Consider the following 21,850-nt stretch of genomic DNA (forward strand, 5'->3'; position numbering starts at 1 on the left):
TGGAGGTCCACACTGTGTTCCAGCGTCTGTCCGGTTCCTGAAGCCAGGAGCATAGGGGCTTGCTTCCTGGGCCTGGTGCTAGGAGATCCTAGAGGGTGGGGTGATGTCTGGGGCGGATTCACTGGAGACTTTCACGCTGAGTCTTGTGTCTGGATACCTGACTACTTGGGTACTTGGGTCTCCCGAGACAGTCTCTGGGGTCCTAGGACAGGGTATCCTGGTGGGGGTGGGGGTGGACAGAGGGGGCCTAGATGCCAGACAGTTGGACAAGAAAGCAGAAAATCCACTGGGACCAGGGTGAATATCCCTGGGCACCCTGGTGGCTCCTGGCTGGGGGCGGGACAAGGGGAGGGACGGGCTCTCCATCTACCCGAGACCTAATACGCACGCGCGTGCACACACACACACACACACACACACACACACACAGCTCTGCCGCGCCCCCGCCCCACCGGGCTCAGTGATCAGCACCCAGGACAGCGCCACCCGCCCGCGTGCGGGGGCGGGGTCCGGGCGGGGCCAGCGCCTGGGCGTCTCCCGGGAGGGTCCGGTCCAGCCGCTGAGCAGGTAGGAGCCTCTGGGACCCCCTCCTTAAGGCCCCTGCTCATCCTCATCCCTAGAGAGACAGGGCATGTGGCGTGGGGGGACACTAGGGAGGGCCCGACAGGAGTGGGAGGGCTGGAGGCTGAAACGGGGAGACTGCGATTTAGAGACAGGTGTGGAAACAAAGAGCAGAGGGGAGGGAGAAGCAGGCAGGGGGGAGGGTGGGAGAGCCCGGGACACAGACCAGACCACAGGCCGAGGGCAAGAGAGACGCAGATAGGGGGGCAGCGAGGGGCCGGTGGGGGAATGGACAGAAATCGGGAGTGGAGGGAGAGGTGTGGAGGCAGAGACGGTCATGAGGACAGGTGTGAAGACAGAGCTCGGGATGCGCGGGAGACACAGGCCGAGAAGATGTGCGCCCCCAGCCCACCCCACCCCCGGCGGTGGCAGCAGGTAGCCCCCGGCAGGAGCGAGAGAGGCTCGCAGGGCCAGATGTGGAGGGAGGAGCCAGCCGTGGGCGCGGGGAGCGACGGCCGAGGCTGCCGTCTCCCCAAGCTCGCTCCGCCTGGGGTCCGGGGCTGGGGGTCCGGGGCTGGGGTCCTGACCGCGCGAAGAGCGAGCTGGCCGCGCCTGGATTCCGCATCTGTACGTCAGCCCCGCCTGTTGTCTCGGCAACAGCTCGTTGCCAGGGGCAACCAGCATTGCTCCCGCCCCGCCCGAGCCGAGCCACCCGGTGCTCGGGACAACCCAGGTCTCCGGTTCCCACGCCCGCCTTCGCCCACTTCCGGTTCACGCCGGTGGAGTCTGGCACCGAAGGGGTAGAAGTCGGCGGGATTCCTCGGGGGCCTTGGAGGGCGGGGGCATCCCTTTGGGATGGAACTAGGTCCTCGAGCCCACGCCAGCGCCCGCCCTCCATCGCTGAGAGGCCGACACTACAACCCCAGCATGCCTCGCGGCTGCTGGCCGATTCCTATGCCGCTGGTCGCCCAGGGTGCCGATGGGAGTTGGAGTTCTTCGTTGTTCGGAAGCGTCAATGAATGCACGGGGTGGGCGTGGGGGGCTAGGGCTCTTGGGTACCTCCACAGAAAGGACCGTGAGACCCCGCCGCCATGTTCCCGGAGCCCCCAACCCCAGGGCCTCCAGCGCCCGACACGCCTCCGGACTCGAGTCGCATCGGCCTGGGCCCTGGTGAGCGAGACTCGGGGCCAGAGTGGAGGGAAAGCCCGGCTAGGATTCTCAGGGGCGGGATTCGGACGGGTGTCCTCGGTTGGCGGACTGGAAAATCCGGGTGGTATTGTAGTTGGAATTCTGGACTTCGAGTGAAACGGAAGAGGGACAGGTTTGCAAGAAAATCGAGAACCAGATCAGAAAGTGTGGAATGGAATGGGATCTTGGATTGTGGATTGGAAGGCCCACCTCTCCCTTCTTTCAAAGATAGGGAAACTGAAGCCAGGGAGGGGAATGGCTTCTAAATGCGTCAGTGGGTCGAGCAGAAATTAGAAAGGGGGTGGAAGAGAAGGTGCAGTTAACAGGCAAGAAAATCTGGACGGTGTCAGCCTAGAATAAGGGCATCAAATCGCTTTATAGGTGAGATCAGTTGGAAGGAAAACACGGGAATAAAATGGAATGGAAATGGCTGGAGGGAAAACCTGGCCAGGATCAAGGCTTGTACATGTAACCCGGACTGAATCAGCCAGCTTGCTTCCTAGGGCCTCACTGAGTGTTGTCTCCATGCCCTCTGCAGTACCCCCCTGGGCCCTGGCCACAATCGTTCTGGTCTCAGCCCTGCTCGTCTTCAGCTGCTGTTTCTGCCTCTACCGCAAGCGTTGTCGGAGGCGGTCTGGCAAGAAGATTCAGGCCCAAGCCCAGGTCCACCTTCAGGAAGTGAAGGAGCTGGGACGGAGTTACATAGACAAGGTGTGGCCTGGCCCAGCCCCTCAGCCCTGCCTCTCCCTGCACCCCCAGCCTCAGTCTGTGCTCTCCCCCCTCCTGTGCCCATCTTATTCACTCATGTACCCTGTGTGTTTAGCCCTAACCGGGACGCTGGGGACCTGGAGATGGGCCGGGGCCGGTCACTGTTCATGAGAACCAGCCTGGTGGGGAAGTCAGACACTCACACAGACATTCACAATTCAGGGTGTTATGTGCCATATCAGGGGCAGCACAGAGCATACCGGAGTGCAGAAAAACCACCTGATAACCCAGAGAGTCCAAGGAAGCTTCCCAGTAGAGGCATCTTCTGCGCTGAGACCCAAGGAACACACAGAGTTAGCCAAGAACAGAGAGAAGGAACAGCGGGTGCTGAGTCCTGGAATCCAGATTCCGAGGCATTTTTGAGGAACCACGAGTCATTTTTCACTCTGTGCTGGAGCATAGAGTGTAAATATACTGCACTCCAGAGTGAGTGTCTGAAGAGCTCAGTAGTATCCATGTCACGAGGGCAATTGGGAGCCACGGAAGATTTGTGAGCAGGCGAGGAACAGGGTCACGTGGGTGTTGGAATGACTCCTCCGGAACCCATGTGGAGGACACAGTTGAGGCAAGGAGGCCAGGGAGGAGGCTGGTGTGGCTGTCTCGAGAGAATGAAAGAAACATGAGTTGAAAGAGGCCCTTGGAGCGAAAATGAAAGGTAACAGGTGTGAGGGTCTGAGCATTAGGCCTCTGAGTGCACAGTGAAATGATGCTCACCTGGGAGCCAGGCTGTCCTAGGTTTCCAACCGAGAGGAACCATTCCCCAGCTCTGTGACCTAGGGAAATTCACCGTCCTTCTGTGAGCCTCAAGTTTGTGGTCTGTAACTCGTGTTTCCCCTCCTCCCTTGTCAACAAATGGCTGTTATCTGTTATAATTATCACCCATGAAGCATGACCTTTAGAGTCCTGGGAGCCAGCCTCCACCCCTCCGTCCCTATCCCTTAAGCCAATGACGCCCAAAGACCATCTACATCAGAATCACCTCAGGTACTTGTGGAAACACAAGTTCTGGATCTTGCACCGGACTTGCTGAATCAGAACCTCTGAAGTGGGATTTCTCAGGAGAGTTCTGATTCACACTGAATTTTGAAAATTGATGGCTTAGGCTAAGAAGTCTTGTTCCAGTTCAGAATGGCCAGGACAGGCTAAATATACTATTTCTCCTCCATGTTTTTCTGTGGCAACATCACTAGTCAACACGTCAAGTTGGACAGCAACCCCAATATTCCTTTAGCGTGTGAAGTAGAACCTTCTGCGTCCTTCTTGGAGGCAGTGAGGCACTAGGAGTGCTTGTTCTTCTAGTCTAGACACGACGCACTGCACGTGTCCCCATGTCTGTTCTGCCCCATAGCAGACATCATGAATCACGCCTTTACGGTTCCCTGCCTCTGCCAGACATCACTAATCAAACACCGATTCCGCTTGCCCTGCAAGTGCTCAGGTGTAGCCTGAGGGTTCTGTGAGTCTCCCTTGGCTTCTGGGCGTGGAGGATCCCACTGTCAGGGGGAAGAGTTCACCTGCCCTTGCCCCCGGCTCCCTAAGGTGCAGCCGGAAGTGGAGGAGCTGGAGCCAGCACCGTCTGGGCCAGGGTCGCAGGTGGCAGAGAAGCACGAGCTAGGACGACTGCAGTACTCACTCGATTACGATTTCCAGAGTGGACAGGTGGGTGTGGGGGAGGGGCATGGCGTGGAGGGGAGGGTCCGAGGGTTCTAGCGCCTTCTCAGAGGAGGCGCCAAAAAGGAGGCTAAGACTAGAGCCTCCTCGTCACTTTTCAGCTGCTGGTGGGCATCCTGCAAGCCGAGGGCCTGGCGGCCTTGGACCTGGGCGGCTCCTCCGACCCCTATGTGCGGGTCTACCTGCTGCCAGACAAGCGGCGGCGGCATGAGACCAAGGTGCATCGGCAGACGCTCAACCCACACTTTGGGGAGAACTTTGCGTTCAAGGTGAGCTCCTGGCCTCCGTGCCCCCGGCTTGGCAACCTGCGCCCCCCCACCCCACCCCCGTACCTGGAATCCTGGGGACCGACCGCTTCAGCTCTTCCTGTTGGCAGCCACCAGCTCTGGAGACTGTGACACTGGACCCTGGGTTGCCCTTGTGGGGCACTGCTGACCCCTGGGCTGTGCCTTGGGTCCTTGGGCTGTCCCATTTGGGTTCCACAGACTTCCCCACACCGGTCCCCTTGAACCCTTGCTGCCCGCCCCCCCCCCCACCCCCCGCCGTGTTCTACCTGGATGTGTTGCGCCCCACTTCCTGTCTGTCTGACTTTCTACTCTCCACCCTGTGCTCTTTTCTCTGTGGCCTCCTCACCTAGGTCCCCTACGTGGAGCTGGGGGGCAGGGTACTGGTCATGGCGGTGTACGACTTCGACCGCTTCTCCCGCAACGATGCCATTGGGGAGGTGCGGATCCCCATGAGTTCCGTCGACTTGGGGCGGCCGGTGCTGGCCTGGCGAGAGCTGCAGGCAGCTCCTCGGGAGGAGGTGAGCAGGCGTGGCCACGCCCCCACGGCTGGGCCCGCCCACTGCGAGCCCGGGCCAATCAGATCACAGGCTTCTTGGACCTTCGGGGCTCTAGCCATTGCACCTGCCGCAAAGGGCTAGACCCGGGGGGGCTCTCCTGGTACAACCTCTCCACTCCTTGGGTTGTGCCTCTGTGGTCTTAACTCCACTCTAAGGGGAGGGGGAGGGAAGAAAGGTCCGAGAGGGGACGGATGGGAAGCAGGGGCTCCGGCGATGGGTCCTCCTCTGTCTTTTAGCAGGAGAAACTAGGTGACATCTGCTTCTCCCTCCGCTATGTCCCTACGGCCGGGAAACTCACCGTCATCGTCCTGGAGGCTAAGAACCTGAAGAAGATGGACGTAGGGGGGCTCTCCGGTGTGTGGGAAGCAAGGAAATGATCTCGGTGGTGGCGCGGAGTCTCAGTAGCACAGGATCTGGCTGTTTTCTGGGTCCTGAGGGTCCCTTGGGGGAGGGGGAGGCCAAGACTGCATTGGAGGATATAAATTTGCTTTGGTCAGAGAAAGAGAGAGAGACAGAGAGGCGTGAGAGGTGCGCAGAGGGTGTGCTGTTCCGGACTCTCATGCCCCCTTAACACGATCCCCTGGACTTGACAGTGGGGCTGTAAGACTCCTTGCTCTCCCCAGATCCATATGTCAAGGTCCACCTGCTTCAAGGCGGCAAAAAGGTGCGGAAGAAGAAAACGACCATCAAGAAGAACACTCTGAACCCCTATTACAATGAGGCCTTCAGTTTTGAGGTGCCCTGTGACCAGGTGCAGGTGAGCTCAGACTGCCCAAAGCCTCTGTCAGAACAGCCCTTCCCCCAGGGTCCCGGGCCATTAGAAACCCCTATTGCTAGGGGAAGGGAGACTCCTTAGCAACTTCCAGGTCCTGGGGGCCTGAGGTTGTGTTCCCAGTCTCAGTTTCCTCCTATGAGGGTCAGGGTGCCCCAACCCCAAACAAGACCAGGATGCCCCGCCCCCAAGCAACAGGATGCCCCGCCCCCAAGGAGGACCAGGATGCTCCACCCCCAAGCAAGACCAGGATGCCCCGCCCCCAACTAAGTCCAGGATGCCCCGCCCCCAAGCAACAGGATGCCCCGCCCCCAAGGAGGACCAGGATGCTCCACCCCCAAGCAAGACCAGGATGCCCCGCCCCCAAGCAAGACCAGGATGCCCCGCCCCCTCAGGAGGAATGGGTACTAAGAAAAAGAGATATCCCCACAGCACTCTTTAGCGGGACCCAGGCCTGGCCACTGCACGCATTTAAGAGCCCTCCAGGTCTGTCCCCCTTAGGAGGCTGTTTCCTGAGGAGGTACTTAGGGTTTATCTCCTTTGAAAGCTGATTCCAGAGGAAGAAAGCACCCAGACCATCACTCGAACAGAGGCTGTCCACCCCCTCACCTCCCACCACATCTCCCGTCTGAGTCCCCTGAGAAGTCTTAGCCCAGGGCGCTAACAAGTCCCCCCGGAACTCTGGTTGCTAGGGAGAGGGTCTCCTGAGCAATGGTACCCCAGGTCCGCCCCGCCAAGCCTCCTTCCTGAACTCTCCTCTCTCTTCCCCTTGCCCTTCCTGTGTGCAGAAGGTCCAGGTGGAGCTGACCGTGCTGGACTATGACAAGCTGGGCAAGAACGAGGCCATCGGGAGGGTGGCGGTAGGGGCGGCGGCAGGGGGAGCCGGCCTGCGGCACTGGGCAGACATGCTGGCCAGCCCCCGGCGGCCCATTGCCCAGTGGCACTCCCTGCGGCCCCCCGACCGAGCGAGGCCGCTGCCTGCACCCTGATCCCCAACGCCAGCCCCTTGCCAAGCCCGGACTCGGCCCCTGACCTCAGACTCCTGGCCAAAGCCAGGCCCGGGTCTGCCTTTAAGCCTTCTCTGACCGCTCACCACCCCCACTCCGCCCAACCTGACACAGTCCTGCCGTCCCATCCCCCATCATACCAGTCGTGGTAATTGCCAACTCTCCCACCAAGCACATACCCAGAAGCCCCAGGGACCCCTGGGGGAGGGGAGCCATCTGGTCTCCCCCACCCCCAGGGTCCCACGCTCTGCTTTGACAATCAGTGACCCAGCCTCCTACCCCCTTCGCTCCCAAGTGCCCCTCTTCCTGCACAGGATCACCCGCTCCTGTCCCTAGTCGGATTCCTGCACTGCTCCAGGACCAAATAAATACTCAGCAACTTTGGTGGCTTGACCTGATGCTCGCCGATGGGGGCTGGGCAGGGGCAGGGCTGGCAAGAGGGTGGGATCGCACAAGGGCAAGGATAGGGCTGCCCATCCTGGAAACACACTGAGGGAAACGGGCCCACCCACCCACCATCCACCACTTAGCCCTCCAAGCCTCAATTTCCTCACCTGAAAAAATTGTGGTAATGACAACACCTACTTTATGCTCGTTGTGAGGAGTCCATGAATCACTTACTTGCTCATGAATTTAATCCGCTCCCTCACCCATGACTTAGATAGATTTCCATGCCCATATTTCCCTCCCTTCCTTTTCTTCTTCCATTGTTTATCCATTCTATTTTTCATGATGTCTTCAGTGTGGCAGCTTCTGTTGGACGCTGGGAACCCCGAGTTGATGCAAATCCAGACTTTACCTCCAAACGACTTACTCTCATCAAGGAAACAAAGTAGAGATGCAGAGTCTGGGAATGAAGTTCCCAGCGACGGGCAGAAAGGACAGAGTTACACAGGGAAAGCCAATGCCTCCAACTACACCCGTCTTCCTTCAACAAAGTCTGCCTCCTGATCTGTGTCTAGGAAAGATGATCGTTACATTGGCTTCTCCCTCCTCTTATCCTGGACAGGATTTCAGGTGGCAGACAGAGGTCCATGCAATTTGGTAAGAAAGCTCTCTCTCTCTTTCTCTCTCTCTTTAATGTTTATTTATGTTTGAGAGACGCAGAGACAGAGTTCGAGCAGTTGGGGTGGGGGGAGGCAGACGGAGAGGGAGACACAGAATCCAAAGCAGGCTCCAGGCTCTGAACTGTCAGCACAGAGGCTGACGTGGGGCTCGAACCCACGAACCCCAAGATCATGACCTGAGCCAAAGTTGGATGTTCAACCAACTGAGCCACCCAGGTGTCCTGGTAAGAAAGCTCTCTGACCAGCAGGTTAAGTGGAGAATGAGGCAAAAGATTCCCCCATATACTAAAGAAAAGGCAGAGTACTAACTTGCACTGAGCTTCCTGATAGCCAATGGGAAAAGGGAAATCTGATGTTACACAGGTTGTGATGTCCATGCGATTTAACAAATTTCTCCTTTTTTCTCTTTTTAAATGTTTTTATTTATTTTTGAGAGAGAGAGAGAACACGAGTGGGGGAGAGGCAGAGAGAGAGGGAGACACAGAATCCAAAGCAGGCTCCAGGCTCTGAGCTGTCAGTACAGAGCCCGACATGGGGCTCGAACTCACAAGCTGTGAGATCATGAACTGAGCCAAAGTCAGACGCCTAACTGACTGAGCCACCCAGATGCCCCGTTAAGCGATTTAACAAATTTCTTTAAAAAATGCAATAATTTCGTATGTGTGAGTGAGTTAGGGGACATCTTAATGAAAACAACATTATGCATTACTATTATCACTATTACTGCTACTGCTGCTAACAATAATCCTCACAGCCATCACATGAAATGGACGTGATGATTATTCCCAGTCGACAAATAAGGAAACTGGGCTTCAGAGAAGTAGCATGACCTCTGAGGATCATACAGCCAGAAAGTCTGTCTCTAAGTCCTGGGATCGAATCTGCTCTGAGTTAGAGTCCCTGGTTCCACGTCTCAACAAGAAAGCCGACAAATGAGAAGAACAAAATCATTACAAATGGTGATCCGTGTGGGCAGTAAGCTAGTGAGGGCCGAGATGATTTAGAAAGGGCAGTCAGGGACAGCTTTCCTGAAGAGGTAATGTTTGGGCTGTGTTGTGAACGACAAGAAGGAATGAGGCTCGCAAAGATGAGGGGGACGTATAATGGAATACTATTCAGTCATAAGGAGTTTTTATGCTGATTCACGCTACAGCTTAATGCACCTTGAGAGCGTGATTGTAAGTGAAAGAAGTCAGACACAAAGGGCCACTTGGTGTATGATTCCATCTGTGTAAAATATCCAGAAGAGGCAAATCCAAAGGTGGGGGGGGGGAGTAGATTCGTGGTTTGCAGGGACTAGGGAGATGGAGAAATGGGGAGAGACTGGTTAATGAGCACAGGGTGATGAGAAAGTTCTGGAGCTGGAGAGTGGTGATGGTTGCACAGTATTGTGAATATCCTAAGTGTCATTCAACTTTATGTTGGGTGTACTTTACCACAATAAAATAAAGATGAAGGGGAAGAGAATCCCAGGCAGAAGGAATCCTAAGTTGCAAAGGCCCTGGGGCAAGAGCAGGCTTGGTATGTTCTCAAAAGAGCCAGGAGGCCAGTGAGTCCCGCAGGGACTGCTGAGACCCAGCTTCACTCCCTAGTGCCCAGAACTGTCCTTGGATGGCAGGTGGACCCCCTTCAATCCCTGACACCACAGCCAGCTGCATGTTACCATTCCCAATTTACAGAGCAGAAAACTGAGGCACAGAAAGGATGACCGACTTACCTCAGGTCATGGAGCTGGAGAGCCAGGCTCCTTGGGTGTTGCACACCGTGCTGGGTGCTGGGGCTGGTCTGGAGACCTGCCTCACTCATGTCCTGCCCTTGTGGAACTCAAAGGCAGGTTAAGTCACCTGGTCGAGGTCTCTCAGCCAGCAGGTGATGGCAAGATGTAAAGACAGGCATGTCTGACACCCAAAGCCATATTCTCCAGCATCCTGCCATTGGGTTCCCTGAATATAAAGTACTGGGAGTCACAGGGTATAGACTGCTGTGGCCATTCTGCTGGGAAGGGAAGGCAAGAGAGAACTCAGAGAAAGATCCCGTGCTGGAGTTGGACATTTTGGGGGTCAGGGAGGAGGGAATTGGTGTAGCAGAGGGAAATACGCAAAGGATTCAGACGTGGAGGCCAGAGAAGACTTGGTGTGCCTCCCATGGTGTGCTGTTACCAACTTTATGAAGCCCTGCTGTGTAGTCTGCCTATTTCCATGGTGTAAATACTCCCACCACGGCTGATTTCAAGCTACCGATGTGAAGTCACTGAATACGAAGCCGAGAAGAGAGGCCTATTAGCATGCCATCATGCAGTAATATAGTATTTCCCAGGATCAGGATGAAGGTTCCCAAATCTAAGACGAAGCTGACAAAACAAAACCATCAGCAATCAAGATAAATAGCATTTTAATACAATATTTTTGAAAGATTAAAATTAATCCAAAAAAAGAAATCCACGATGGATAAAATATAAAATTCTTATTTGTTTTTAGAAGGTTTTTAATGTGTATTTATTTTTGAGAGAGAGAGAGAGAGAGAGAGAGAGAGAGAGAGAGCATGAGCCAGGGAGGGGAGAGAGAGAAGGGGACAGACAGAGGATCTGAAGCAGTCTCTGTGCCAATAGCCAGATGTGGGGCTTGAATTCACAAACGGTGATATCACGACCTGAGCTGAAGTCAGATGCTTAACCCACTGATCCATCCAGGGGCCCCTGTATTACCTTTATTGTAATGTAATGCATTTAACTGGAATTTAGTTTTAGTAATTAGTAATGATTGTATGTAACACATATCCTGAAACTTGAACAACCAGGGGCCAGCACTAGCTAGACCAAGCACTTTGCTGTGTCCCGCCTGTTGAGAAGCCCTGGATGGTAGAACCACGAGGAGAAAGGGACAGGGGACACAGAGGTCTAGGCCGCCTCACTTTAATTCGAATTAATCAAGATTCCATTCCTGTTCTGTGTCAATTCGAATCTGCCTAGACCTCCCCCATCCCAGATGTGTGGATCGCCCCAGGCCCCGCCCCAGCCTCTCCTGGCCCCGCCCCAGCCTCTCTTGCCCCGCCCCTTCTCCTCCAGCGCCGTCGTCATGACAACCGCGTCCATACGCCTTCCGCTCCCGCAAGCGCTCCCATTGGCCAAAAGTTCGCAGCGGGCCGGTCCCGCTCACTCTCATTGGTCAGTTGATCGCGCCGGTACCAACCCGCGTACTCTCATTGGGTGATTGGTCGAAAAGGAAGGGGGCGAGAGGTAGTTGTGTGTAGTGGGTGCAGAACTGCAGCAGCGCAGCACCGAGCAGGGAGGGAGGGGGTGACCCGGAGTCTTTGAAAGGATAGAGGTGAGGGGATGTCACATGGAGGAGAGGGACGAGAAATGAGGGGCGGTGACAGGGGAATGGGTGGGTGAGGCAGGGACGATGTTTGAGGACTCCCAGGATGTCTGTCCTGCAGGGCGATGACCACACCGGCAGGCTCTGGCACAGGCTTCGGCTCCGTGTCCTGGTGGGGCTTGTCCCCAGCGCTGGACCTGCAGGCTGAGAGTGAGTCCCTCCCCCCCACCCCCCACCCCCACCCCCACCCCCCCAAGGACCACATCTGACCCGGCGGCTGCCTTCCCAGCCCGGCAGGCGGCGCGCAAACGTTCTCTGAGGCTCCAACGGCGGCGCCGCCTTTCACTGGGCGTCCCAAACGGCCTTTGCGGACTACGGTTCCCAGAATGCTTAGAGGCACAGCTCCCTCGGGAACCTAGGCCAGGCGTGCGAGTCCTGCTGGGAGTTGTAGTCCATCGTTCTGGGGCGGCTGCAGGGGGAGGCTCTCCAGGCCTCCAACCCGAGCCTGTGTCATCTTACTAGGTCCTCCTGTGGACCCAGATTTGCGGGAGGATACAGAGCACACGACCCCCGAGCTAGATGTACTGCTGGTGGGATCCGTGGATGGGCGGCACCTGCTTCGGACTCTGGCCCGGGCAGCTCTCTGGCCTCGCAGGAGGTTACATGTGAGCCGGGATTGTGGGGTGGGTGGCGACAGGAGAATGAAGGTGAGTGCCCAGACTCCTGTGTTTGAAGGAAGCCAGTGTACAGGATGTCTGGGTCCTGTGGAGGGACGAGGATGGCGGCTCCCACTCCTGGGTATCCTAGGAGCCAGGGAATCATTTCACCCTGTCTTTCCAGTTCTATGTGCTTGAGAATAATCTGGAAGCTGTAGCCCGACACATGCTGATCTTCAGCCTAGCCTTGGAGGAACCTGAGAAGATGGGGCTGCAAGGTCAGTTACAAGGACCCAGACATTCTGGCCCCCAGCAGCTCTCCCCCACCCCGCAGGGATTCTGGCATTTCAATGGTGCAATTACACCTTTGGGTCACAGCTGCCTGTTCCATTACTCACTCATTCATTTGATAGTCTCAGAGCCTCAGCTTTACCCACCTGTACAATGGGGCTAAATATACAACCTCCTAGAGCCATTGAAAGAATTCCGGGAGAAAATCCGCATAAACTCTCTGTATGGTGCATGACACAGGATAACCATTGAAACCCTCCTACCACAGGAGAAGTCCAAAAGAGATCAAAGGACTTCTTAACAGGTAGTGAGTCTCCCAGATGTGGGGAAGGTTTGGCTGAGCTCAGCCAGAGCCTCCCATGGGCCTGAGTCTTCTCAGTTAGAGACATGAATCCCAGAGAGTCTGCCTGGAGGAGGGAGCCTTGGAAGTGAGATTGAAGGGGAGAGGAGGATTTGGGTGGGGAGGCAGAAAGGATAATTTCTCAGTAACAACGACTTCGACTTAGTGCCTAGAGCAAAGTCTGGACTGAGACAGTCTGTTCAAATCCCAGCTCCAGGGGCACCTGGGTGGCTCAGTCGGTTAAGTGTCCAACTTCGGCTCAGATCATGATCTCACAGTCCGTGGGTTCAAGCCCCACATCTGGCTCTGTACTGACACCTCAGAGCCTGGAGCCTGCTTTGGATTCTGTGTCTCCCTCTCTCTCTGCCCCTCCCCTGCTCACACGCTGTCTCTCCCTCTAAAAAATAAACATAGAAAAAAATTATTAAAAAAAAAATCCCAGCTCTATTTCCTGAGTGGCCTGGGGCTAGTCTGCCCCTTTCTGGGCCTCAGTTTCTACACTGATGCAATGAGGATCCTAGAAATTCTTTCCCCATAGAATTCTTGTGAGGATTTAAAAAAAAAATGTATATCTCCTGGCTTGTCATATAGACTTTGTTGTCATACTTCTGGATGTGTCGCTAACAGCCCAGAGCCTTCAGAATACAGTGCACACATTTCACAATGCACCTTGTAGAAGGTTCTGGAACTAGAACCAATCTAATCTAACTTAAGGTATATAGTTCTCTATTATAAGATTCTTAAACAATTCATATATTGATACAGATGCATTGATATGGATGTATATGTGTGTCCAACTAAAGTAGCATACAGTTCTCTTATAAGATTCCTCACTAGGGGCGCCTGGGTGGCTGAGTCGGTTAAGCCTCTGACTCTTGATTTTGGCTCAGGTCATGACCTCCTGGTCGTGAGATGGAACCCTGTGTCGGGCTCTGCGCCGGCTGTGAATCCTGCTTAAGATTCTCTCTTCCTCTGCCCCTCCCACGCTCGCTCTCTCAAAAATAAACAAATAAAAGGGGCGCCTGGGTGGCGCAGTCGGTTAAGCGTCCGACTTCAGCCAGGTCACGATCTCGCGGTCCGTGAGTTCGAGCCCCGCGTCGGGCTCTGGGCTGATGGCTCAGAGCCTGGAGCCTGTTTCCGATTCTGTGTCTCCCTGTCTCTCTGCCCCTCCCCCGTTCATGCTCTGTCTCTCTCTGTCCCAAAAAAAAATAAATAAACGTTGAAAAAAAAATTAAAAAAAAATAAACAAATAAAAACCTTAAAAGAAAAAGATTCCTACTAAAATGGAACAATTTGACGCTATGGTATTTTCACATGCATAAATCTCCACTTCCATCTCTATATATAACCTTTTCTTCTTTAAGGGGAGGAAAATTTAAATATGAAATTCAGGACTGGGCTCACCTGGAGGGCGGGGAAGACTAGGAGACCCAGATTAGGTCTAAGTAATTCTTCCCGTTTGAGGGATGGATGGGGGAGGGGGGGGTCTGCCAGTGTCCCTTAGGCACGTGTGACTATAAAATAATGAGATTGCCCTACAGAAGGTATGCGTCACCCACACGGGTCTCATTTCTGGGTTCACTCCTCTGCTGTCCCCGCTAATCCAGCCCCACCTTTCCCCAGAGAGGAGCGAGACCTTCCTGGAGGTGTGGGGGAACGCGTTGCTGCGCCCCCAGGTGGCCGCCTTCGTGCGCGCGCAGGCCGACCGCCTGGCGCGCCTGGTCCCGGAGCCCCACCGCCTGGCGGAGCAGCTGCCCTGGCTCAGCCTGAGCGCCCTCAAGGTGGCGTCACCGCCCAGGATCCGGACGGCCACGGGAACAATGCACTTGGGCGATCCAAAGGGGTTTTCGTAAATGGAGGTCGAACCCCAGCTCCCCGGCGCCCACTGCGGGATGTGCGCTAGGGGGGTACTCTCAGAACTTCGGTTTCTTCGTCTGAGAAATGGGAGACTCATTCCCACGCCCCGGGATGGCAGGGAGGGTAAAGCGGGAGGAAGCGCTCTCGCTGCAGCCGCCTCTCCATCGCTCTCTCCCCACGCGTGCTGGCCGTGCAGTTCCGCGAGCGCGACGCGCTGGAGGCTGTGTTCCGCTTCTGGGCCGGCGGGGAGAAGGGTCCTGAGGTCTTCCCCATGAGCCGCCTCTGGGACTCCAGGCTGCGTCACTACCTGGGCTCCCGTTACGACGCCCGGCGCGGTGTCAGCGACTGGGATTTGCACATGAAGCTGCACGACCGCGGGGTGAGGGGCCTGGGAGGAGGGGCTGGGGGCCTGGACTTCTGGGTCTGAGGGAGGAGGGGCTGATTCCCGGGTCCGGGGGAGGAAGGGCTGGGGGCCTGATTCCTGGGTCTGAGGGAGGAGGGGCTGAGAGGCCGGACTCCTGGGTCCGAGGGAGGAGGGACTGGCAGTCTGGTCTCTGAGGGAAGAGGGTCTGGGGGCCTGGACTCCTGGGTCCGAGGGAGGACGCTGGGGAGCCATATGCCAGATTTATTTAGGCTTCTGTTCATTCCTCTCTCTACCCAGGCCCGAGTCATCCACACTCGCGAGTTCCGGCGTTGGAGGGACACAGGCGTCGCCTTTGAACTCAGAGACTCCAGCGCCTACCACGTGCCCAACCGGACCCTTGCGTCTGGCCGCCTCCTGAGCCATGTGAGTGTCTACCTCCCTGCCCTGGCCGATCCTTCTTTTGGGGGACATAGGAACCGGGGTCTTGGACGTTGACCCTACCTGCCTCTTCGCTCCTTGCTTTCTCAAGCACGGGGAGCGTGTCGCAGCGCGCGGGTACTGGGGGGACATTGCCACGGGACCATTCGTGGCCTTTGGCATCGAAGCGGACGATGAGAACCTCCTGCGGACCAGCAACGGACAGCCAGTCAAGGTGGGCGCCTGGAGGTGCTGGGTTCTGGGAGAGGGTTTTCGAGGCCCCGCCCCCCCCCCCCCATACTTTCTCAGCCCAGTCTGGAAATCCAAACTAACCCGCATCCCATCCGTCACCGCATGCTCGCGCTGGGCGTTGGGGGAGGGGTGCTGTACTCTAGGCCCTGCCGGGTCACCCTGGCCGCGCCCCTTCTCTCCCCAGACCGCGAGTGAGATCACCCAGCACAACGTGACGGAGCTGTTCCGAGAGGTGGCCGCCTGGGGGCGCCCGACAGCCAACCACGGAAGCCCTGAGCAGGTGCATGGCGAGGGCCCTGGAAGCCCAGAGCGCGGTAAGCGTGCCAGTCAGCTCACCCTCTTGAAATGCGAGTTGGGTGACACAGTGGGCACATCATCCTCCGGGGAGGAGTGGGACCCGGACCCCCATCCTGGGCTTCGGGTTCCAGGGATTTCGAGCCCAGAGTGTGTACTGATATGGCCTCCAATGCCTGGACAAATGGTCTCTTGTACCTGTGGTTGTCGATTTTTCTCTTCTCTCTTTGTATTTCTCTCCCTTTCCTAAATCCTAACACCATTATTGTCATTCAGATAGAATTATTTTCTTTAAATATAATTTATTGTCGATTTGACTTCCATACAATACCCAGTGCTCATCCCAACAAGTGCCCTCCTCAATGCCCATCACCCACTTTCCCCTCTCCCCCTCCCCCCATCAACCCTCAGTTTGTTCTCTGCATTTAAGAGTCTCTTATGGTTTGCCCATTCTGATAGAATTCTAATCCTACCTGCAGAAGACTAAGAGACGAGAACATTCTAACAAGGTGCTGTGTCCCAGCACCCCCCCCACACCTCAATTCCGGTCTGCCTCCTTGTAACCATCCCCCAACCTGGTTCTTCCTGGATGTCCTGTGGCACCAGGAAGGGCCACCCACTCTTGCCCTCTTTTGAGTCTCACTTGCCTAGTCTGTAAGATGGGTCTCTCTACCTGCCGGGCTGACTTTCCCAGAATTTTCCAGGAACCCACTTGTGAGGAAGGGCTTCAAGACAAGCAAAGAGTGTTATCTCCAAGCTTTGTCTGTTGTCTAACTCTGCGAGTCTTCCCCAGCTGCCCCTTCCCCGGAATTCACCGTTCACTTCCTGCCTCTCGGCTCTGCCCAAACCCTTCACCACAAGAGCTGCTACGAGGGACGGTTCCAGCTTCTCTACGTGGCCTGTGGGTAAGAGGGAGGTTCCCGGACTTCTCTCCCCCAGCATCTCCTCCCTTAGGCCCAGGAATCTTGGCCCCCAGACCGTCCTCAATCAGTGGGCGGATCCCCCAGCCCCACTTTTCCCTCGGGACCTGCAAGTCTGAGCCTCAGTCCTCCCCTTTTCTCTGCCCAGGATGGTGCATCTTCTCAGCCCTGACCTCGGGGCTTGCGTGGCTCCCGGAGGACACCTGATCGTGGAATTAGCCCGGTGAGTCAGCAGAGGACAGGGCGGGGAACGTCCAGGCTGACGGCCGTCAGCCAGGACCCCTAACACACCACTTCCTGGTTGCAGGTACCTGGTAGACCTGCGGCAAGAGCAGCTGCAGGGGTTTTCCGCCCGGGTCGGGGAGCTAGCTCAGGCGGCTGGATTCACCCCGCAGAACCAGGACAGGCCCTCCGAGACCTTCGCACGCTTCTACAAGTCCGGGGACTCTGCTTGCCTCCGCAGCCACGCCGCTGTGCAATCCACGACTCCGCCCCCTGGCGCCCTGGTCCCGCCCTCCGTACAATCCGCGACTCGGCCCCCTGACGCCCTGGTCCCGCCCCTTGAGGCAAGGAACCCGCCCCCGGAGGGCCTGACCCAGCCTTCGGAAGGCAAGACCCCACCCTCTGAGCGCCTCAAACTCCCCTCAGAGTCTCGGGCTTCACTCTCAGAGGTTCAGGCTCCGCCCACAGGGAGTCAGACCCCAAAACCAGAGAGTCTGCCCCGACTGCCAGATACCCAGCCCCCCATCTCTGACCTCTAGTCAGGTCCCGGAAGTAGAGCCCGCCTGTAGAATACTCAGTTACACTCTCAACATTCTCAATCAGCTTCAGAGGTGTTGCTAGAATTTCAGATTACATTCCTGGGATGCTATAGTCTGTTCTTAGAATTCTAGATGGTTCTCTCAGAGTTCTCCATCCCATTCCTGAGCCTCTACACACAGCCTGGCGATCTGGCCCTGAGGCTCAGGCCCTCCGTGTGGTCCCCTTGTCGCCAGAGGTCCTGTTTTAACTGGGGTTTGGGGTGGTCTGCTCTCCAGGGCTAGTCAGCACCCACATGGTCCAAGTAAAGAGAGCGGGGTCCTCTTCTCCGTGTGCCCGTGTAGCTTTCCTGTCCTCAGTCTTGTCTCCAGGGCTGGGGAAGGGGAGGGCCTAGGGTGGTCAAGAGAGGAGACCTAGTTCCAAGTAAACTAGAAGTGGGTTTCTCTGTGCTGTTGCCTGCGAGAGTCTGGGCCACACCTGGATCCTGAAATAAATCAAAATTTATTGAGTGGCTAAGAGGTTTGGGGCAGTGAAACTGACCATAGCTCTCATGGAGACTGCACTTTAGCGTGGAGGTGGAGCCCAGACTCCTGGGTCTGAGGAAGGAAGGGGCTGGGGGCCTGGACTCCTGGGTCTGAGGGAGGAGGGGCTGGGGGCCTGGACTCCTGGGTCTGAGGGAGGAGGGGCTGGGGGCCTGGACTCCTAGGTCGGAAGGAGGAGGGGGCTGGATCCCCAGGCCGCCAAGGTGGAAGGGTGATCCAGCTGGAGCATGGCCCACCCCACCCCTCACGCGCCCCAGTTATCTCGCATCCTGGGCAGGGGGAGGAGGCGGCAGCAGTATATTTAGTCTCAGTTCTCGCCCTTTATCTCAGTGTCCTCCGGGAAGCTTGGGCAGGCCGGAGAAGACCAAAGTCCCGGGGGCCTTCAAGGTCACCCCGGACGCCCCCTTACTGACCCTCCAAGCGCCTCTTGCCCCTTCTCTGCCTCCTGCAAGCCCTGGCCTGAGTCTCAGCATGGCGGACAAGTGAGTGTAGCCTGGTAACCCGGAATCCCAAGGTCCGAGGCGGCGAGAGGTGGGGCGATCTCCCGGGGTCCTGAGAGGTTGAGACCTGCGAGGCTGGGCACACGGCCTGAGAGGGGAGGTGGAGACAGGACTCCCGGGTGTCTGCACGACGGAAGTTTGGGAATCAGACCTCCTAGGACCCGAGGACGGGGGAGCTGTTGGGCTGGCAGGACAGGACACAGGCCCATGTTAACCCCTCGCTCCCGGTCTCTCTTCCTCCTGCAGCGACGATGCGGTGAGAGCAGACGCGGGCGGGAGGCGCCCGGCAAGGGAGGGCGCAGCAGGGCGGGACCTGGGGCGGGAGGCTGCAGCCCCAGGAGACCTTGTGCAGGGGGGCTGGGGAATCCGGCGGTGACGCGGCTCCGTTCCCCCAACCGCAGGCGGGCTGCCCGCCTCCCGCGCCGGCCCCGGTCCGACGCCGGTCCTCCGCTAACTACCGTGCGTACGCCACGGAGCCGCACGCCAAGGTGAGCACCGAGCTCCACGAGTCTGGGCTCAAGAGTCCGCGGAGGCTGTCTGAACTTGGGGAAGGACGGGCGGGGCTCCGGTAGTGGGCGGAGCCAAGACTGATGGGGCACCTCGGGGGCGGAGTTTTGCCGAGGGCCTGGCTCGGATTGGTGAAAGCTGCGTACGGGCGGAGTTCCGTTGCCCATGGGAACTGCGATTGCTTAGGGCGTGGGGGGCGGTGCCTAATCAGTCAGAAGTCCGGATTGGTGGAGGGGACTAAGGGGCGTGGCCTCCGGTAGATTCAGGGCAGGCGTTGGAGGCGGGCCGAATCTGGGCGGGGCTTGAGGGAGCGGCCGTGAGGCCCCTCTCACCGCCCGTCTTCGCCTCCCCGCCTTGATTGCTCCTTGCTCCGTCTCACCCCGGCAGAAAAAGTCCAAGATTTCCGCCTCGAGGAAACTGCAGCTGAAGGTGAGGATAGGCCTGGAGAGGGCGCCTCGGTGTCTTCACGGGGGGCGGGCAGGGCTGGAGAGTCGTGCTTGTATGGGTGGGCGTGGCCGTGTGGTGGGTAGCCCCACGAGGGGGCGGGGCCTTGGAATGATGGACAGGCCCCGGAGGGGCGTGTCTCCAGAAGACCGTCCTAGCTGGGGACCGGTGGGCCAACTTGGCCGGCGCAGCTTTTCCGGCACCGCACGGCCCTCATGAGCTGCCCCGGACGGGCTGCGGTCCCCGGCCTCCCCTCCGCAGACCCTGATGCTGCAGATCGCGAAGCAGGAGCTTGAGCGGGAGGCGGAGGAGCGGCGCGGAGAGAAGGGGCGCGCTCTGAGCACGCGGTGCCAGCCTCTGGAGTTGGCCGGGCTGGGCTTCGCGGAGCTGCAGGTACTCCTCGGGGACTCCGGCCCGGCCCGGGATCCGAGGTTCCTAGTGTCCCGTCCTGCATCCTTGCGACGACTCACAGGTCTAGTCACTATCCCCCACTTCTGCTCGGGACCTTGGGGTCCAGTCTCCCAATCCTTCCCCTCAGGAGTTCAGAAATACGGCCCGCAGCTGCCTACAAGTCCCAAAAGCCAGAGGTTGATTTCTCCAGCCCTGATTCCGTCAGATTCTCGGGACCCCTGGCTCCTAGCACCCTTTGTTCCAACCGCTCCAGAGTCGGACTTCAAACTACTCCTGCAGGATCAGATGTCCAGGCCCCCTGCCCCTCCTCCCTCAGATGCAGGAATCGGGACACCCCCCCCCGCCCCCACCAGCACCACCACATACACCACATTCCTTGACCAGGACTTGTGCCGACAACTCCACGCCCGCGTGGACAAAGTGGATGAAGAGAGATACGACGTGGAGGCAAAAGTCACCAAGAACATCACAGAGGTGGGAGGCATTGGGCAGTCTCCTTCCTTCCAGGGTAGGGTGTGGTGCCTGGGGCTGTGGTCTCAGCCTGATCTCTTGCAGCTGCTTGTGGTGGCAGACACCGAGAGACCCGGGTCAGCTCTGTGGGCCTGGCAGACAGGAGCAGAAGAATGAGTATAAAGCGGTTAGGGAAGGCTGTTCCAGGCAGAGGGAACAGCCTACAGCAGCCAGGAGGTGGGAAAACAGAAGACGTGTTCTCGGAAATGTGTCGCCGGAGCGCGGAGGGTTGATGAGCGAGCTCACGCATGGCACAGGGAATTTTGTGGGATGCGTGCAGCTGGGCCAGGAAGTGTCAGTGTTATTCAGAGATGAGGCTGGGCAGATCCGAGAGGGCTGACGGTTCCTGGATGAGGAGCTTGGATGTTTTCCTGAAGGCAGTGGGAGCTGAGGGAGGGAGAGCCTGGATGAGGCCTGGAGGGAGATAGGAGGGAGGTGTAGGGTGCAGGAGTGGGGCTGGGGGAGGGGGGACCGGAGGAGGGCAAGTCTCCACTCCCCTTATGGCTGCCCCCAGATCGCAGATCTGACCCAGAAGATCTTTGACCTTCGGGGCAAGTTTAAGCGGCCCACCCTGCGGAGAGTGAGGATCTCTGCAGATGCCATGATGCAGGCACTGCTGGGCACTAGGGCTAAGGAGTCCTTAGACCTGCGGGCCCACCTCAAGCAGGTGAAGAAGGAGGACACAGAGAAGGTGAGTGCGGCTAGGGCCAGGAAAGGGGGTGCTCAGAGGAGAGGGTGTCGGGGGAGCACTCCTGGGGCCTAAGCTCAGGACAGGTGGTACTTGGGTTATGGGGAGAAGAATCTGGCCAGGGAGCCTCAACAGGCACTGTGGAGAAAGGAAGTGGCAAGGAGTCAAAATGCGCCTGAGGTCTACAACAGGAAGTCCCCACTAGAGAGGAATAGAGAGAAGAATAGAGCATGCGGGAGACAAGAAGGGAAGCCATAGGGTATAATAGGAAGTAACAAGCAAGCCAGGAGGCCAGAAGTGCCTGAGGGAGACAGGATGGGGGGGGGGGGGTTTGAACGGACTGCCTGAGGGGACAAGGAGTGTTCCAGAGCCAGATCCCGGGCTGGACATCCCAAGGAGAGGCTGGAGGGTGGGCGGAGGATACTTGGGAGCCCCTCACCTCTGAACCCACTCCTCCAGGAAAACCGGGAGGTGGGAGACTGGCGGAAAAACATCGACGCGCTGAGCGGCATGGAGGGCCGCAAGAAAAAGTTTGAGGGCTGAGCTGGCTGCCCCGCCGCCCTGGCCCTGAAGGCAGAAGGCGTCCCTGAGGAATAAAGCTTCTCTCTGAGCTAAGAGTGGCTGCGCGTCTGCTACCGGGGCGGGGGCTTTGGTGTGAGGGAGACGGAGAAGCCACACCACACAGCAGGAGCAGGGCCAGGGGCCGTGCGGGCATTCGCAGCTCCTCTGGGAGTGAGAATGGGGGTGCACGGAGATGCCCCGACCAAGGCCCAGAGAGAGCCAGAGACCCAAAGAGAGGGAGACAAGACAGCCATTCCTAGAGAGATCTGCAAAGAAAGGGGAAATGGAGAGGCAGATGTACACAACGAAACACAGAGGCCATGGAAAGAGACAAAAAGAGGGACC

General features: G+C 57.6%; 2 protein-coding genes and 1 long non-coding RNA gene across 6 annotated transcripts; 2 read left to right on the forward strand and 1 right to left on the reverse strand.

Moving 5' to 3' along the window:
* Window positions 1-397: 397 nt before the first annotated feature.
* Window positions 398-7,195, forward strand: SYT5 (synaptotagmin 5). 2 transcript variants are annotated; one of them, XM_045441481.1, is made up of 9 exons: window positions 398-567; window positions 1,608-1,731; window positions 2,288-2,460; window positions 4,057-4,176; window positions 4,290-4,457; window positions 4,826-4,993; window positions 5,272-5,386; window positions 5,656-5,789; window positions 6,593-7,195. In XM_045441481.1, the coding sequence occupies exons 2-9, from the start codon at window positions 1,653-1,655 to the stop codon at window positions 6,791-6,793; spliced, it is 1,158 nt and encodes a 385-aa protein (XP_045297437.1). In that variant the 5' UTR covers window positions 398-567; window positions 1,608-1,652; the 3' UTR covers window positions 6,794-7,195. The 2 variants fall into 2 exon arrangements, with proteins under 2 accessions (XP_045297437.1, XP_045297436.1); XM_045441480.1 differs by having other exon boundaries at window positions 399-567; window positions 5,269-5,386.
* Window positions 7,196-11,102: 3,907 nt separating this feature from the next.
* Window positions 11,103-21,559, forward strand: TNNI3 (troponin I3, cardiac type). 3 transcript variants are annotated; one of them, XM_045441486.1, is made up of 20 exons: window positions 11,103-11,201; window positions 11,314-11,402; window positions 11,715-11,899; window positions 12,033-12,126; window positions 14,103-14,260; window positions 14,533-14,715; window positions 14,998-15,123; window positions 15,230-15,352; window positions 15,554-15,683; window positions 16,457-16,568; window positions 16,732-16,806; window positions 16,891-17,149; window positions 18,215-18,366; window positions 18,631-18,640; window positions 18,786-18,872; window positions 19,279-19,320; window positions 19,597-19,728; window positions 20,131-20,220; window positions 20,771-20,947; window positions 21,404-21,559. In XM_045441486.1, exons 2-20 carry the CDS (start codon window positions 11,318-11,320, stop codon window positions 21,485-21,487), a joined length of 2,304 nt encoding a protein of 767 aa, XP_045297442.1. In that variant the 5' UTR covers window positions 11,103-11,201; window positions 11,314-11,317; the 3' UTR covers window positions 21,488-21,559. The 3 variants fall into 3 exon arrangements, with proteins under 3 accessions (XP_045297442.1, XP_045297443.1, XP_045297444.1); XM_045441487.1 differs by having other exon boundaries at window positions 11,118-11,201; window positions 11,715-11,857; XM_045441488.1 differs by lacking the exons at window positions 11,103-11,201; window positions 11,314-11,402; window positions 11,715-11,899; ... (7 more) ...; window positions 16,732-16,806; window positions 16,891-17,149 and adding an exon at window positions 15,361-15,366.
* LOC123578581 lies at window positions 17,398-18,804 on the reverse strand. The gene is made up of 2 exons (XR_006702419.1): window positions 18,452-18,804; window positions 17,398-17,826 (listed from the first exon to the last, which is right to left on the reverse strand). It is a non-coding gene; the product is annotated as an uncharacterized LOC123578581 (long non-coding RNA).
* Window positions 21,560-21,850: the final 291 nt, after the last annotated feature.

Source organism: Leopardus geoffroyi, chromosome E2, assembly GCF_018350155.1.
Source record: "Leopardus geoffroyi isolate Oge1 chromosome E2, O.geoffroyi_Oge1_pat1.0, whole genome shotgun sequence".
NCBI classification, from domain to species: domain Eukaryota; kingdom Metazoa; phylum Chordata; class Mammalia; order Carnivora; family Felidae; genus Leopardus; species Leopardus geoffroyi.